At 39.8% G+C, this 15987-nt stretch overlaps 2 protein-coding genes across 5 annotated transcripts in view; both read right to left on the bottom strand.

The window, feature by feature from the left end:
* cabin1 (calcineurin binding protein 1) overlaps positions 1-5126 on the bottom strand; it is a 66941-nt gene extending 61815 nt beyond the window's left edge. Inside the window, exons 1-9 of one of the 2 annotated variants that reach the window (XM_053624440.1) lie at positions 4459-5124; positions 3333-3439; positions 2414-2456; positions 2232-2327; positions 2021-2134; positions 1798-1932; positions 628-808; positions 275-404; positions 4-153 (exon numbers count right to left, since the gene is read on the bottom strand). In XM_053624440.1, coding sequence (XP_053480415.1) covers positions 4-153; positions 275-404; positions 628-808; positions 1798-1932; positions 2021-2134; positions 2232-2327; positions 2414-2416 — 809 coding nt within the window. In that variant the 5' untranslated portion in view covers positions 2417-2456; positions 3333-3439; positions 4459-5124. Of the gene's footprint in view, positions 1-3; positions 154-274; positions 405-627; positions 809-1797; positions 1933-2020; positions 2328-2413; positions 2457-3332; positions 3440-4458 lie in introns of both variants that reach the window. The other variant, XM_053624439.1, reaches the window with a different exon arrangement.
* Positions 5127-5361: 235 nt separating this feature from the next.
* cep78 (centrosomal protein 78) lies at positions 5362-14226 on the bottom strand. 3 transcript variants are annotated; one of them, XM_053624434.1, is made up of 16 exons: positions 14110-14226; positions 13373-13640; positions 12451-12620; positions 12288-12360; positions 12084-12187; positions 11717-11891; positions 11507-11620; positions 11334-11398; positions 10560-10650; positions 9997-10099; positions 9731-9773; positions 9437-9592; positions 8450-8527; positions 8182-8336; positions 7935-8067; positions 5362-7430 (listed from the first exon to the last, which is right to left on the bottom strand). In XM_053624434.1, the coding sequence occupies exons 2-16, from the start codon at positions 13626-13628 to the stop codon at positions 6975-6977; spliced, it is 2172 nt and encodes a 723-aa protein (XP_053480409.1). In that variant the 5' UTR covers positions 13629-13640; positions 14110-14226; the 3' UTR covers positions 5362-6974. The 3 variants fall into 3 exon arrangements, with proteins under 3 accessions (XP_053480409.1, XP_053480410.1, XP_053480411.1); XM_053624435.1 differs by having other exon boundaries at positions 11507-11617; XM_053624436.1 differs by lacking the exons at positions 13373-13640; positions 14110-14226 and adding an exon at positions 12758-13366.
* Between the last annotated feature and the right edge of the window lie 1761 nt (positions 14227-15987).

Raw genomic sequence — 15987 nt, 5'->3', positions numbered from 1 at the left:
CACGTGAAGCGTCTGATGGGCTCCACCAGCTGTAGGTCTTGCAGAGGAGGTGGTGCCAGTTTTGCCTGCCTCTGTCTCCTCAGCTCCAATGCCTCCTCTACAATACTGTGAGCTTCCTGCTCATCTGCATCACTGTAGTGCATGGTCATATCGCTATAGACAGGACGGACACACACACACAAAGCAACTCATAATCTCATAATCACAGTCAGATTTCTCTATATATGGAGATCTGTGTGATTATCAGGCCTCTCCAGGAAACACGTGGACGTACAGTTTCGAGAATAACTTCATGGAGTCTCGTCTGAGGCAGGGTTGCTCCTCGAAGATCTTCTCCTTCAGCACCCAGCCTTTAGTGTAGCCTATATCTTTCTCCAGAGCCTTGCAGATGTAGTACAGGCAGCCTGCCAACCAGCCACCAATGACAACCAATTTATTCTTTAAATGCAACCGATTAAGCCAAATAAACCGCCAATATATTTACTAGGAGAAATAAGCAGTGCTTTGAGATACAATAAAGTAGATTAGTACAAATAAGACAGATAAGTCTAGGTTTTGAGAATAAACACTCTCAAACACAGAGCTAAACAACAACAAGGAAAAAAAAACCTGTCAGGGAGTACATACAGCTGTAGTCACTGAGTGTGTACAGGACAGTGATGAGGCTGTCGAGGCACGGCCAGTGGTCGGGGTTACAGCGCAGTCCCACCTCGAAGGCATGACGAGCCAGCGGGATGCTCACTCTCCTCAGAGCCACCTGTCCCAGCTTATACCACATGTTCACATCTGTGGAGTCCAGCATGACAGCCTGCACAAAAACCGACACACACAGATACATCAGCAACACAACTCTGAGACACTCATCGAAATTATATTTACTTTTATAAGTAGCCATGATGCTAACAACGGGCCTCATTTGTCGAGCTGGATACGAACGGATTGATGTGTAAATCTCATATCAAGGAAATGTCATGTTGTGTATTCTCACTAACAAACATTCACCTAATGGTACTAACATTTTTTGTCAGTTGGCTGGCTTTGCTAACTTTACCTAGTTTGCTAACTAACTATTAACAACACCAGGCTACCTGCAAGGAGGAGGAAAAGATTAATTCTCATCGAAGGTTCGTCCAGTTTCGTGTTTTATGGATACACAGATGGCTGCTAAATTAAACACTGTCTCAAAAATGGTCTTTTCTTAGTATAAAAATGTTGAATTTTTCATTTAGATTTAAATTAAATTCTAGCCATAACACCAGACCGTTCTGTTTGGGTGCTGGTTGAAATATTGCCTTCGCAATAGTTGGCAAAGTATACGGAGCTTAACATGTCGGGTCAAATAAGCAGCGTTAAGCATCTCACCATCGTTGCATGATGAGGAAAATTCTGATGTGGGAGGGAGAAGCAGAGGTCTGTTGTTATGGTTATAGCATGTGTTTCACACAAGCTGCCTTTTCATATGAGCATCCATCACTTTCTCCATCTCTCATGCTGTATCTCTGCCTATCTGTCTGTCTCGGTTTATCTGTCTGTTTGTCCATCTCTCTGTTTATCCGTCTGTCTGTTTATCTGTCTCTGTTTAGCTATCTGTCTGTCTGTCTCTCTGTCTATCTGTTTATCTGTCTACAGCCTGTCTGTCTGTCTGTTTATTAGTCTGGCTGTCTATTATCTGTAGAGGAAATCAGTTAAGCCCTTCAATACAGGAACCAGCATTTCTTTGGCCCAAGCGGAGGCTTCTTGCATCATGGGGCTAGATGTGACTCATTCATAAATGTGATGAGTGTGATGAGTTTTTACCTCCACATAGAAGTCTGTAGCTGTATCCAGGTCATCCCTGAGTACAGCGAGGCTGGCCAGGTTTTTATAAGTGGAGTATTTCAGCATCAGCCCCGGGTGCTTCAGCCCAACCTTCTCATCTTCAGATGCCACCGCCTGAGATAAAGGCAGAATCGAGTAAATACAGTAGTTAAAGCCCATTCAAAGTCAAGTGTAATTCACAAGCTGAGGCGGGCATGTGCACCTCCTTAAGCAGCGGCGTCTTCAGGAGCTCGTGATAGGCTTTGGCCGACTCCTCAAACTTGTCATGCTTCTGCAGGTCGAGAGCTCTGTGGTACAGCGCAAACGCCTCTGCTTCCTGCGGCGCATCATGACAGAAAGACTGAATTAATACAGAGCTCCAACGCATCTGACTGCATCATTACCAAGATAACAGTAAGGATAAACCGACTCGCCTGAGCCTCCTTGGTCTGACTCGGTTTTGCACTTCTAAAGTGATCCTCGTGCTCATCTGCAGTCTCAGAGGCTGCATTAAGAGCAGCGATCCGGATCTGTGAAACAAGAGAGCTTACATAATCAACAGTGTGCTTATCACAGGTAGGGACACACATTTTAGCTTAGAGAAAATCTATCTTACCATCTTCTTTTATGTGTTGTTGAGCATCACACCACTGTCTGTTCTGTAAAAGCACAAAACACCACCGCGGGGTTAGCGCGCTTGTGACGCCTGTCCACACACAACATCTAACCAAACCTAGCTAATCAGTAGGAGCTTGAGTACTGCATGCATTAACCCTAGATGCTGGGCAAAAATAAATACATTAATGAATAAGAAGAAGAAGATGAAGAACTAAACACAACAGTTTTCAATGTGAAGACCAGCCAAATTACATTCCTACGCTTGTGGGAACATTTGGTCCCCAGCAAGACATAAAAATACACGCACACACACATCTCTGACATGCTTAGAATTGTCAATATCTTTTTTTTTTTTTTGCACGTGTATGAGGTAGGGTGACCGGTGGTTTAGTGGTTAGCACATTCACCTCATACCTCCAGGGTTGGGGGTTCGATTCCCGCCATGGCCCTGTGTGTGTGTGGAGTTCGCATGTTCTCCCCGTGCTGCGGGGGTTTCCTCTGGGTACTATGTCCGTAGTCTATGAATTATTCATCAATAGTATCAATTATTCTTTTTTTTTTGTTTGCACCTGCCTGCAATATTTTCTGAAGAGCATAGTTGGTTCTATTTCTCAAAATATAAACAAATCAGTCATTTAAACCACAGCAACCCTGACCAGAATAAAACAGCTACTGAAGATGATGAAAGCAGTGAAACAGTGGTGCATTCAATACATTCCTAGGTTACTAAACATATTTTTTTTTTCCTCCTTCAAGCTTAATTCTTACTGCAGGAAAGTACCTATGAATTGCCCCTAACAAAAAATAAATAAATAAAATTCCTTTTCCCCATGGTGTTGCTGTTAAGCTATATCTTATAATGTTACCTCAGACACTCCTTATATTACATGTTAATAAAGAAGCTGAGATCATTTCACCTTGGATAGTACTGCTGCTGTAATCTCAAAAACTGTCCTGTGCTCATCCCAGGATTCTGAACATCCTTGTTATGCTCATTAGTGATGTAGATCTGCAAAGCTGATTTCTGACAATGTCAAAAACGCTATAAATAAAACTGTATTGAATCTTGGACCACAAAAATTTTACTGCCTGTAATCATCCTGCACCTCTATTCTATACTGAAGATTCTGTATTATCTATACATAAGTGTAGATTCATAATGTATATCCTAGGTTATCTTTATATATCTGTATATACACTACCGGTCAAAAGTTTAGACACACTCATTCTTTATTTTTATTACCCCCCCCCCCCCCCCCCACACACACATTTTAGAATAATAATAATAATAAAGTCATCAAAACTCTGGAATAACACAAATTGAACTATGGGAATTATGTTGTGATACAAAAAAAATCCAAAATAATTTAATATTTTAACACAGATTTCAAACATTTAATCAGACACCTTCAGATCAAAAGGTTTTTAAGATCATGAGAAACATTTCAGTCGAGTGTCTCCAAACTTTTGACCAGTAGTGTGTATATCTCTTAAATATATTTTTGTATTCCTATTAGAGCATTTCTATTATCACTATATATAGTGTCAGTTACCATTCATACTTATTATCTACTGCACATATGCTCGCTATTGATTTATTTACTGTATATATGTTTACATAATCAACCTGCACTTTGTTCATTTGCTCAATGCTCCTCTCTCTCTCTATCTGTCTGTCTATCTGTCTGTCTGCTCCAGAACTGTGTGCATATATAAAATAGACAACTAACTAACCAGCTAGCAGGAGGACATGTTAATGTGTTTGACCAACAGAAACACTGAACTGACCAAACAGTTTAATCAGGTCTCAGTGGGTTTTGTAGTAAACTGGTTTAACACATACAATTAATACGGCTGTAAAGAACATTGACGGCATATAAAGTAAGCTAATTTATTGTGTGGGAAAATATATTTCAAATCCTGATGGTAACGTGTAAACACTCCTATATGAATATATTTATTTATCTAACGTTAAGGTAATATTATTGCTGGTTAGTTTTGTTTGTCATTTTTGACCGTTAGCCGTTAGCTAACTCTACTCACCTTTAGTCTTTTTGTTTACAATTTCTCAACTAAACCCGGCCACTGTGTTCTGAACTTCCCATAAAACGCTGCATTTAACAAATATTACATTTTAAATCTCCAGAAAAAAAAATATATTAATACGTAACTACACATTGTTCCTCGTTATTATTTGTAAACATTTACATGCATTTCTGCGTGCTCGAGCAAGTCTCACCCGGCTCAGGGATGCGCGAGATTCTCTTTGCTAAAACGCAGGTTGTGTAGCCAAGATTGAGGAATTTGATTGGCTGGTAGGACGCACGCGCGCCGCGTGTCAGCCAATCATGTTTCAGCTAGCTCGGCAATTCTGTAAACGACGGAAACGCTGCTACAGGAAATTGTCCTTAACGTTAACGGACAGGGTAGACAGAGGGATGGTATTGTTTAGATCTGAAATTAAGAAATGAAACATAAATGAACTATAATTTACGTTTACATTTATGGCATTTGGCGGACGCCCTTATCCAGAGTGAATTACATTCATCTCATTTACAGTGGTGCTTGAAAGTTTGTGAACCCCTTTAGAATATTCTGTATTTCTAAATAAATATGACCCAAAACATCTTCAGGTTTCCACACAAGTCCTAAAAGTTGGTAAAGAGAACCCAGTTAAACAAATGAGACAAAATATTATACTTGGTCATTTATTTACTGAGGAAAACGATCCAATATTGCATATCTGTGAGTGGCAAAAGTATATGAACCTCTAGGATTAGCAGGTGATTTACAGTCTCTAAGATTTGAAGGTGATATTAGAGTCAGGGGATTTCAGTCAGTGGGATGACAATCAGGTCTGAGTGAGCGCCCTGTTTTATTTAAAGGACAGGGTTCGATCATAATCTGATGTTTACAACGCCTGTTTGTGTGAAGGGTATTATGGCACGAGCAAATGAGATTTCTGAGGACCTCAGAAAGAGAGTTGTTAATGCTCATCAGGCTGGAAATGTTTACAAATCCATTTCTAAAGAGATGGACTCCACCAGTCCACAGTCAGACATGACTGGGTACAAATGGAGGAAATTCAAGATCACTGTTACCCTCCCCAGGAGTGGTCGACCAGCAAGGATCACTCCAAAAGCAAGACGTGTAATAGTCCACGATGTCACAAAGGAACCCAGGGTAACTTCTAAGCAACTAAAGGCCTCTCTCACATTGATTAATGTTAATGTTCACGAGTCCACCATCAGGAGAACACTTAACAACAATGGTGTGCAAGGTTGCAAGGAGAAAACCACTGCTCTCCAAACGAACATTGCTTCCTGTCTGCAATTTGCTAAAGTTCATGTGGACAAGCCAATCAGCAGTTGCCAGAACCGTTTAGTTGTGGTTAATGCTCCACAAGGGGGTCACACCAGATGCTGAAAGCAAAGGTGCATGTACATTTGCCATTCATAGATATGTAATATTGGATCATTTTCCTTAATAAATAAATGACAAAGTATAATATGTCTTGTTTGCTTAATTGGGTTCTCTTTATCTACTTTCAGCACTTGTATGAAAATCTGATTATGATTTAGGGCATACTCATGCAGAAATACAGAATATTCTTGAAGGGTTCATAACTTTCAAGAACCCCTGTACACATTTGAGCAGTTGTGGGTTAAGGACCTTGCTCAAGGCAGCTTGGCAGTGCTAGGATTTGAACAAAACATTCTAATCAGACATCCAATATCTTAACCACTGAGCTACTACTGCCCTACCACACTCACACACACTTTCATAATCTTTGAATATATAACATCATATGGCTGTTTAAAAGGTTGTAAAAAAATTATTTAGTAGCCTTTTTATCAAATCCATTGTTTTTACTTCCACCTCTCAACTACTTGACCTGGTTGCACATTTAGTCTGAAACAAATTCACATATCAAGTGATTCACAGCAATTTGTAAACGGTAATTTTAAGTATACCCAAGACTTGAGATTTTTGAGACAATCAACTCTATTAATAAAAAAAGGAATCACAATAAATATATAGCTGTAAAACAAAACCCTGTCTTAAAACCTTGCAAGTTATACATGACTTTTAGGAGACACTCTACACACATCTCACCAGCAAAACAAACAAGTAATTTCTATTCATTCATGGGCACTATAAAAAAAATTGGCATAGTTTTTTTTAGCTACATAAAATGTCCAAATGCATAGTGGAAATTAATTTGAACAGTCATGAAATCCAACAACGCACAATAAAAGGTTAGTGCCCTAATGCTTACAACTTGCTCAATTCAGTTTTCAGAAATTCAGAAACAAAGTAAAACAAACTTTAGTATAACCAATTCCAGTAAAAACTGTAATCATTTTTCAGTTCTAATTAATTTATAATACACAAACCATTAATATATATTCCTCAGCACTGTTGTTCTCTTTAATTATCTCATACCATCTCCAACATCCACTCAATATTTCAGAGCACTGGGGTCACTCGAAAATTGTACAATCGCTCATGTAAACATTTCGAATCTTGGCACTAAACATTAAAACTGTGACCTGTCTCTAGAGACCAGCCAATCCACCAGCACTCCTCAGGCCCTCAGAGACACTGAGTCTCTCAGAACCAAACTGAGACATGCTGGAAGATCTGGAGCTCAGAGCCGGAGAGAGCTTCCCCTCTGAGAAGTCCTCTCTGTAAGAATAAGAGAGTTTACTGTGAACACTATGAAGAACACTGCTGGCTGAACTGCCTGATTTTGAGCCTCGGCTGCCTCGGAGTTTATCAGAGCCAGACTCCCTGTTTGAGTTTGAATGGGTGGGAGAGACACTTTGCTGCATCTGAAGAGCTTCGGGATGGTCCAAAGGAGAAGGTGAGGGGTTGGAGTGGAGTGCAGCTGGAGTGAGGATCACCTCCTGTGGGGAGTGGAGATGACGAGAGTTCTTGGAGACCACAGAAGGTGCAGAGGAGGATGTGGTGGATTGAAGTCTTGATGGTTTTTGAAGGTTGTTGTTTGTTACCTGTTGAGTATGTGCAGAAAGTCAGACATAACTATTACATCCGACAAAAGTTATAAGAGGAATTAAAACAAAAAATTAATAATTAATGACAATTAATGACCATTTATTATGATGTTATTTATTAATGAATATCACCATAATTTTTATCCATTTATGTTTTCCTTGTTAAATAACAGCTCAGGTTTTTAATCCATTTATTATTAATCTTAGGGTATTATGGTGCATTCGCCATACAAGTCCCTGTAAATGAACTGTTACTATGGAAACGAGTGCATTAATAAAAACCTGTGATTTGGAAATACTGTCAGAGCTGCTGTTATAGAAAACAAATCAACCCTCTATCCAATCAGATTATCAAGAATACATAGTCTATTAAGTTCTAAAGTGTGATATTAGCAGTGGCTGACTGGTGTTAATTAAATATACAGACGTTTCAGAAATGTGCATAAATTTTCAAGTTTTCTGAAAAGTTTTTGCCATGCAAACAAGCTTAATGCCACTTACAGCCATGCTGTCTTTCCTCTGCTGGCTGGCCTGGTCTTCATGTCCTCTTCGGTGTGTAGAAGAGAGCTGAGGACGATTCAGAAGCCCGAAGTCTGACTGCTCAATCCCGGCCACGGACGCCAACTGACCCAGCCTGCAAATGACCATCAATATCGTGTATTTTTGTTTTATATGTTGCATCATGCTCTAGAGACATCGACATGATGCAATATTACAACATGACAGTAAGAATTGAACCCTGGCTAACCCGGCATCTTTAAGCAGGTCAAGGAAGGCATGGAATTTGTGAAAGGAAGCCTCAATGCTGTCCAGCACTTGTTCATCCTCCAAGACAGAGTGACTGATGTGAGCTTCTGACAGAGACTGATTCACACTGCGCAGGCGACTGTTCTCTAACTCCAGCTAGTGAGAGAAAATATAAAACAGACAAAGAGGTAGGAGAATATGACCTGCCACGTGCTCCAGTGTAGGAACGTAACCGTTAAGTCGTAACAAGGACAGCTGGATTGCTGTACCTCGACAACACGAGAAGTGGCTTTCAATCTTGCGTTTCTCTCCTCGCTGAGCCTCAGCCTGCATTCCTCCAGCTGCTCCTGGAAGAGAAACGGGAAACTGCGCTACTTCACTGGTATAAAACATATAGACAGATAGGTAAGCAGATAAATAAATAGATAGATACATAGATAGACAGACAAGAGAGACAAACAGACCTAGACAAACAGATATATAGGGAAACAGATCGATAGACAGACAGATATTAACACATAGCTAGACAGACTGACAAAAAGAGACAAATAGATAGATAAACAGATATATAAATAGACATACAGACAAAGACAGAAAGATAGACAGACACATAGATAAACACAGATAAATAGGCAGTCAGATATACAGACAGATCGATTGATTAACAGAAAGACACAAACACAGATAGATAGGCAGTTAGAAAGAAAGATACACAAATATACAAATAGATAGACAAGCAGACAGATATAGACAGAGATAAATAGAGCCAGATCGGCAGAGAGACAGACAGACAGACAGACAGATAGATAAACAGATAGGCAGCTAGACAGACAGATAGATAAATAGACAGACAAACAGATAGACAGGCAGAGACAGACAGCCAGATAGAGAAAGACAGATCAGCAGTGAGACAGACAGATAGATAAACAGATAGGCCGCTAGACAGACATAGAAAAAAAGGACAGACAAACAGATAGACAGGCAGAGACAGACAGCCAGATAGAGAGAGACAGATCAGCAGTGAGACAGACAGATAGATAAACAGATAGGCAGAGAGACAGACAGATAAACAGAGACAGGTAGAGAGACAGACAGACATATAGATAAACGGACAGAGATACAAACAGATCGGCAGAGAGACGAACAGACAGACAGATAAACAATTGTTAATTACTAACCGGTCATGGGTAGACAGAACAATATCTCAGCCAGGTATTTGTAGCAAGACCAGTGCTAATACTGTACTAATGTGGTACCTGCAGATTCCTGTAATCTGATTGTAGACGTCTGAACTGGCTGCTGGCAATGTTCTCACGAGCACTCAGTGCACACAAACGTTGTGATACACTTTCATTTTCTTCACACTCCGACTCGCTCTCTGACTCCAATGTGACTCGAATGGAGGAGGCATTCTGAAAGGGGCAGCAGGGGGAAAAAAACAAACAAACAAAAAACCCTACATTTCATAGTGAACTAGAATTTCATTGCACGCTTGGATTTAGACCATGCTGCAGTAAAGAACAAATGTAAAGGAACAAATATGCAAAAACCTGAAAGCTCAGATGCGCTGTTGTTGCACTCTGAGGGAGACCCCTAAACAAGACCAAAATGCAAAAGATTTAGATCTTAATAGAAGGGATTGAAAATATATAATTTGTTACTACCATTGCAATACTAATATTAGCCTGCAATGTGCAAATAAGCATTAATGAACCCGATTTTATTGTGTTCTCTGAGCATTTTGATAAAATGTATGACGAGTATGAATTGTTTGACAGCATCCCGAACCACTTTTATCTATCTCAGTGTCTCTCACCTCTGAAGTTTGGCCCGAGCTGCAGTGCGCCATGGGATATAGCCAGTACTGCCAGGTCGAGGAGGCCTCCCTCCACACGTTGCTGAAGATACTCGCCGTGAGCCTTTAACCAATATACCAAGTACATTACATTAGTACATCTGCCAAACACAACACATATGGCTGGGCTAATTTATTAACAGAATAAACATTTAAATAAATACGTCATAATCTACTTTCTCTCATATCATGGGAGGGCAATTAATTCATTTACATACAGAGATTGTGTCTGTTTAAGCTTTCTAAATCTATTACGTGTTTCTGCATCATAGCTACAAGAGCCAATTAGATTCCAATATGCAAATACAGGTCATACCCCCTTTTTTTTTCTTTTTTTTCCACAGAAAGGAAGTGTTTCCTGTTTGCATGTTCATACAATCCTGATTGTTAACCTACATTATAACTGATTTGGGCTCTGTGCCTTGTTGTGCTGCCTGTTTTTTTGTGTTAAATCAGCATGTCAAAGAATTCATTATTAAATAAAGGGCTGCTTTAAAATTAAAAGATAAAAATGTCTCTCTTACCGATTCTGTAAGTAGGTTTTCCTGCGCTTTTCCTGGCCGTCTGTCCCGAGTGGTCATTTGCATCTTTACCTGGAGGCTTCAACCACAAATACTGCAACACAGACACTGTTATTACCTCGTGTTGCCTTTTCCAAAGGACTGTACATGTATAAGCTAGTGTCACAACTGACATGAGGTCTCAAACATCTCTGAAAAAAAGCGTTGACCTCTGGACAGCATTTAATTCTGTGCATTAATACTAGCATGACAGTTTTATAAGTAATCCACTATAGTAGCTGGGCTTTATGGAAGAGTTGCATGAAGAAGGCCATTATTGAAAAAAGCCATAAGAAATCCTGTGTTGAAGACTAAACAGGTGTGATAAGACCAAATATGAGCGTTCTGGCCTTGGCACAAAGCCCCAAGTTTGGTGGAAAGCAAACGATTCTCATCTCCCTGAGTATTTCATCTCCACAGTGAAGCATGGTGGTGGCAGCATCAGGTTTTGGTATGTTATTCATCAGCAGGGACCAGAAAACCAGTCAAGGTTGAAAGTAAAATGGACAGAACCAAAAATACCGGGCAATCCTAAAAGAAAACCTGCTGCAGTCTGCAAGAGACTTGGGGAGGAGGATCAACAGAACAATGATCCTAAGCGATACTGAATTCTGTGTATGACATTTTACAAGTAACCTAGTTTGCAATCAATTTTTCCTTCACTATACAAGACAAATGGCCCCATGTTGTTTAGCATGTTTTGTACCTAAAACATTTGCAGATGTGGACCTGTCTTACCTGGGAGTCCTGGCCTTTACTGTTCACAAGCACTTTCTTAATCACAGACTTCACCAGCTCATTATCTGAGCAACAAGAAGCAAACAAAGAGTGCTCAGTATTTCACATCAAGTGAATGTTCTGGGTTTATATGTGAGAGAGGGTTGAAGTGCGCTTTGAAGAGCGTGACTGACCCACTAGGGGGTTCCTCCGGATGTCCAGTACACACAGAGTGGTGTTGGACTGTAGCATGTTTTCCAGAACACGAGCTCCATCGTTAGAGATGCCACACCGCTGCAGGTCCACTGCTACAGTATCAATACAGAGACGAACTATAAATCACCTAAACACCAAGTATGCCATATGTGTTCATAATCTGTCTGCTCCGATACATGTTCTCTGACCTTTGACCCACAGGTCCTCTGTGAGCTCCTGAGCGAGGGATGTCACTCCTCTGTCGCCGATTAGAATGTTTTCATTAAGTGTGATCCTACGAAGCCCGCCCATCGCCTCAAACTCTGCCTTCCTGTATCGCAAGGTCTCCACCCACGCCGTTCCGTGTCGCCTCACTGCCTGGTTCTGCTCAAAACGAGCCGGTTGTGTTTGTACAAAATCATTCCAATTCTTAGATATACATTTGCTTATTATATGCATGTTATACAGACTAATAGTTTGCTTACTTCCCTTAAAGGAATCACTTGATGAGCATCTACAATCTTCAGTCACTACATCTCAACCCAACCCATTTTAAACAGATAAAAACCAGCTCACCTTTATAATGTTTACCAAATGCTCTGCACCTCGCCATGTAATATTACAGGCAGTGAAATCCACCGTTTTAATGGTTGCTGAATACTTCACACTCTGACAGATAGCTGAATCAATAAAAAAATAAAAAATAAAAAAAAAGTATAAATCAGCAACAAATAATGTCGTTTTGTCTGAAATGGAAATATCTTTACACTTCTGACTCACTCTCTAGTCCATCGTCTGCAATGGGACAGTGTGCCAAAGACAAATGTTCCAATGACACACTCTTGGACAAACCCTGGAGAAGGAGAAAAAGAAAACGTCTGAATATGAACATAGTGAAAATATTAGTACTTAAGCCCCTCCCTCCCTCCCTCACTCTCTCTACCTTAGTGAGTGTGTCAAGGTCTCGCTCTCTCAGAGGCAGCCCGTGCAAGTGGAGCGTTTTAAGACTGTGTGAAACACCAAGGCATTTCTGCACAGCTTTGCAAAGCTGAAACGTCATGCTCTTTGAATGGATAGCAGGAATCTTCTTCCTGACGGACGGCTTATAGGAACCTGAAAGAGAGAATCACAGAGTATCCATTGACTATAAAGAGATTTGAATAAAGTTTCTCTCACTTCTAAAGTAGTGAGACCGTGTAAATTGACAAATCTAAATGATTGGCTGCAGTAAAGTATTAAACCAATCATACTGAGCTGGAAATTCTCTACTTGTGTGAGGCAATACGACCCATCCATCCATCCATCCATCCATCCATGCATATTCCCTACTTAGACAGGGTCATGGGGAGCCTAGAGCCTATCCCAGGGAACTCGGGGCACAAGGTGCCGACCCATCGCGGAGCCCAGTCGCACACAGATTCACACACCCACTCACACACTATGGACAATATAAAATAGGCAATCAGTGTACACTGCACGTCTTTGGACTGGGGGAGGAAACCGGAGTACCCGGATAAAACCCCCAAGGAACGGGGAGAACATATATGTTCACATTAATATTATTTTTTTTAACTATAGCTTTTCCCTAATTTGGTCTTGGCCAATTCCTACCCACCAGTTAGGTCCTCCCTATCATATGACAACCACCAATCTGGGAGGGTGAAGGCTATCATGTGCTTAATCCAGGACACGTGAAGCCAGCCAACCACATCTTTCCGAACTGCTGCTTACGGGGCAGCATCTACCCTCTTCCACATACATGAGCTCATGACTGGCTAGTGTTGCTCTGAATGTCTTTCAAAGTGTTTTTCAATTAAGAAAATTTAAAGTACCAAAGTGTACGTGACTACTATGGAATTACTGACCCTGAGAGCCCAGACTGGCGAGATAGCAACTTCTGACACCGACATGGTGCAGCTGTTTGTTGATGGATAATGCTGACAGTATAGGCGCCCAGTCCGGGAAACTGATGGTATCGCCGTTAAAGTCCAGAACTCCTCGGTTCAGACCCAACCTCAACGCAGCAACCGGAGCCGAGCCCCGAGTCGCACACAAGGACTCGTAGCAATCTTCGAAGTCCTGAGCCACTCGCCGTCTTATCTGAGCAGACCCCTGCATCATTCACGTCAACACCTAGTGATAGATGTGTGGAGAAAAGATCACACACAGGTTCAGTAGAAACACCAATATCAGCGCTCAGAGTATCCATATTGATGTGATACCAAGAAACATTAGAGGTGTGATGGAGTCCTGCATTTATCTGTGAGTCATTCAGGATTATGTAAATTATCTAAACCCTTTTGAGAAAGTGTCAATTATTTTTTAACGTTGAACAATATATGCTAGAGCAAAATTTGCATTGTCAGTTCATACTAATTCTGCAAAATGTACTGGAACAACGACTTATAAACGACATAACTCCAGAAAGCTAACGTTAGCTCCTATCTGGTTTAAATTAAATGACTGTATCTAGGCTATATTTATAACGTTTATCCATCAGCTAGCTAGCTAAGATTATTAACTAAAAGACAAAAAAGAGCGCAAGTTAATTTAAACCTTCGAGTTTTGTTTTTCATCGTAATTTTTTAATTCACTCTCTTACCGTTTGTGCGTGTTATTACTTGTTTGTTATTGCTGTTTCCTTATCAACCGCCTCCAAGGAGGATTTGTTGTTGATGTACCGCCGCGGATGTTTAAAAGAAAAAAAAAAGAACGCCCTTATTTCTTCTTCGTCGTCTTTCTTCTGTGTTTTTAATGAGTAGCGCTACTACCGGCGATAAGTGGAACTGCATCTCACCTGTGAGTGAAGCCATATAGTTTTAATCATTTAAGCGCACTCTGTCTTTTTTGTTTGTTTGTTTGTTTGTTTGTTATAATTGGCAAATAACAAGCAATATACAAATCATATCTATGGCCAACAGCCAGGCCAGGAATTTACAATTAACGGGAAAATAACATTAAATCACACAAAAAGAGCCTTGTGTTTTAAATACGTGGCCTCTAGTGGCAAAACGTGGAACTGCCCATCATCTGTGAGAGAAGCCATACAGTTTATGATTGAAGTGCACTTTTTAATGAATTATTTTAATTATTAATCTGCAAACAGCAAGCAGACCAGGGCCTTACAAGTATCGAGAAATAGCATTAATGTACAAAAGAGGAAGCTTCTGTGGTTTTATGCATGGTTCTAATGGCCTCTACCGGAGAGAAGTAGAAGTGCACTTTAGCTATACGGTTCATGAGGGTCAAAGGGTATTCCTTTTTCTTTCTTTTTATTTTTTATTTTTAGATTTAATTCGCAAACAACAAGCGAGATATAGCCACGTTGAGATAACAGCAAAACCAGGAGCTTATAGCTGACGGAACTATCACTAACGGACATTCAAGAACCAATAAAATAAAATAAAATAAATAAATAAAGCTCCAGTGGCGGCCTCTACCGGAGAGAAGTGGAACCGCATCTCCCCTCACTGAATACAGCCATACGGTTTATGACTGAACATTGAAGGACTTGTATATTTTTAAAAATATATGAATAAATAAATAAAGGGAGGTGGATGGAAAATAAAGCAAGGCCATTGTACACCGTCAGTATTATTAAGGTATATCTGTTATGTAGAAATCCAAAATCAGATAAATACTCCTTAAAAGAAGACAAAAACAGGACATTTATTACTCTATTTACATTTGTGAATGAAGCATGTAGTCATTAGAATAACTGTAGACTTCAATCAAACGATTTTATGTCCTCAAATTGAAAAACAATATAAAAAGCCATTTTTGAGTATATGCCCATAACAGTTTGACATATATACATTAGAATAATTAATAAATATCTTTCACCTTTGGAGAGACAGGAAGTTTGAGATATATTGTGGTTGAAGCACATTCAAAGGTTGACAGAAAATAACAATTCAAATCTAATCAGGGGTGTGACTATATTGGTAGCACATTTGGGGTGGCATGGGTATGCTTGAAGTAATCCATGCCACCCCAGATGTATTTCTCCCATTTAGTTTATTCAGAGTTAATGAATCATTTCAGGATCGTGTTCATTTAAATAATCAAATGCTGTAGGTGTTTCCACCAAAGACCTTGAGTATTGGGAAAGACACTATAGAAATATAGTAATAGGAAATGTAGCATTATTCTATATATAATCACTTAATACCCCTGACTATACCACTTAATTTCTAAAAATCAAACTGGATCAACTACTTTCTCCAAATATGTATATTTCTTATTAAATAATGGTAAACCAAACTGTATGTGAACTACACACCCAAGGTACTTTATATTTAATACAGTGGTATATATTAGATTAGTACATATATTAGTACTTATATTAGTATTAGTGTTTTCTAGTGTTACAATATTAGTGTTTCATTTTATTTATCATATTATCAGGCCTACACAAGCTTTCCTTTAAATTTCAGAGGCAAACTTACGCCCTGATTTTCTAACATGGAAATGAGGTGCC

This window comes from Ictalurus furcatus, chromosome 5 (genome assembly GCF_023375685.1).
Source record: "Ictalurus furcatus strain D&B chromosome 5, Billie_1.0, whole genome shotgun sequence".
NCBI classification, from domain to species: Eukaryota; Metazoa; Chordata; class Actinopteri; order Siluriformes; family Ictaluridae; genus Ictalurus; species Ictalurus furcatus.
Note: the sequence above shows the minus strand (reverse complement) of the source record. Positions and strands in the feature narration are given on the sequence as shown.

Bases quoted from the DNA above. Each gene is read 5' to 3' on its own strand.
- cep78 (XM_053624434.1), bottom strand. From the start codon at position 13,628: ATGATGCAGGGGTCTGCTCAGATAAGACGGCGAGTGGCTCAGGACTTC. The intron at 11,621-11,716 runs GTCAGAGAACAT...TTGATACTGTAG, and splicing joins AGAGGACCTGTGGGTCAAAG to CAGTGGACCTGCAGCGGTGT. The intron at 11,399-11,506 runs GTCAGTCACGCT...CTTGTTGCTCAG, and splicing joins CCGGAGGAACCCCCTAGTGG to ATAATGAGCTGGTGAAGTCT.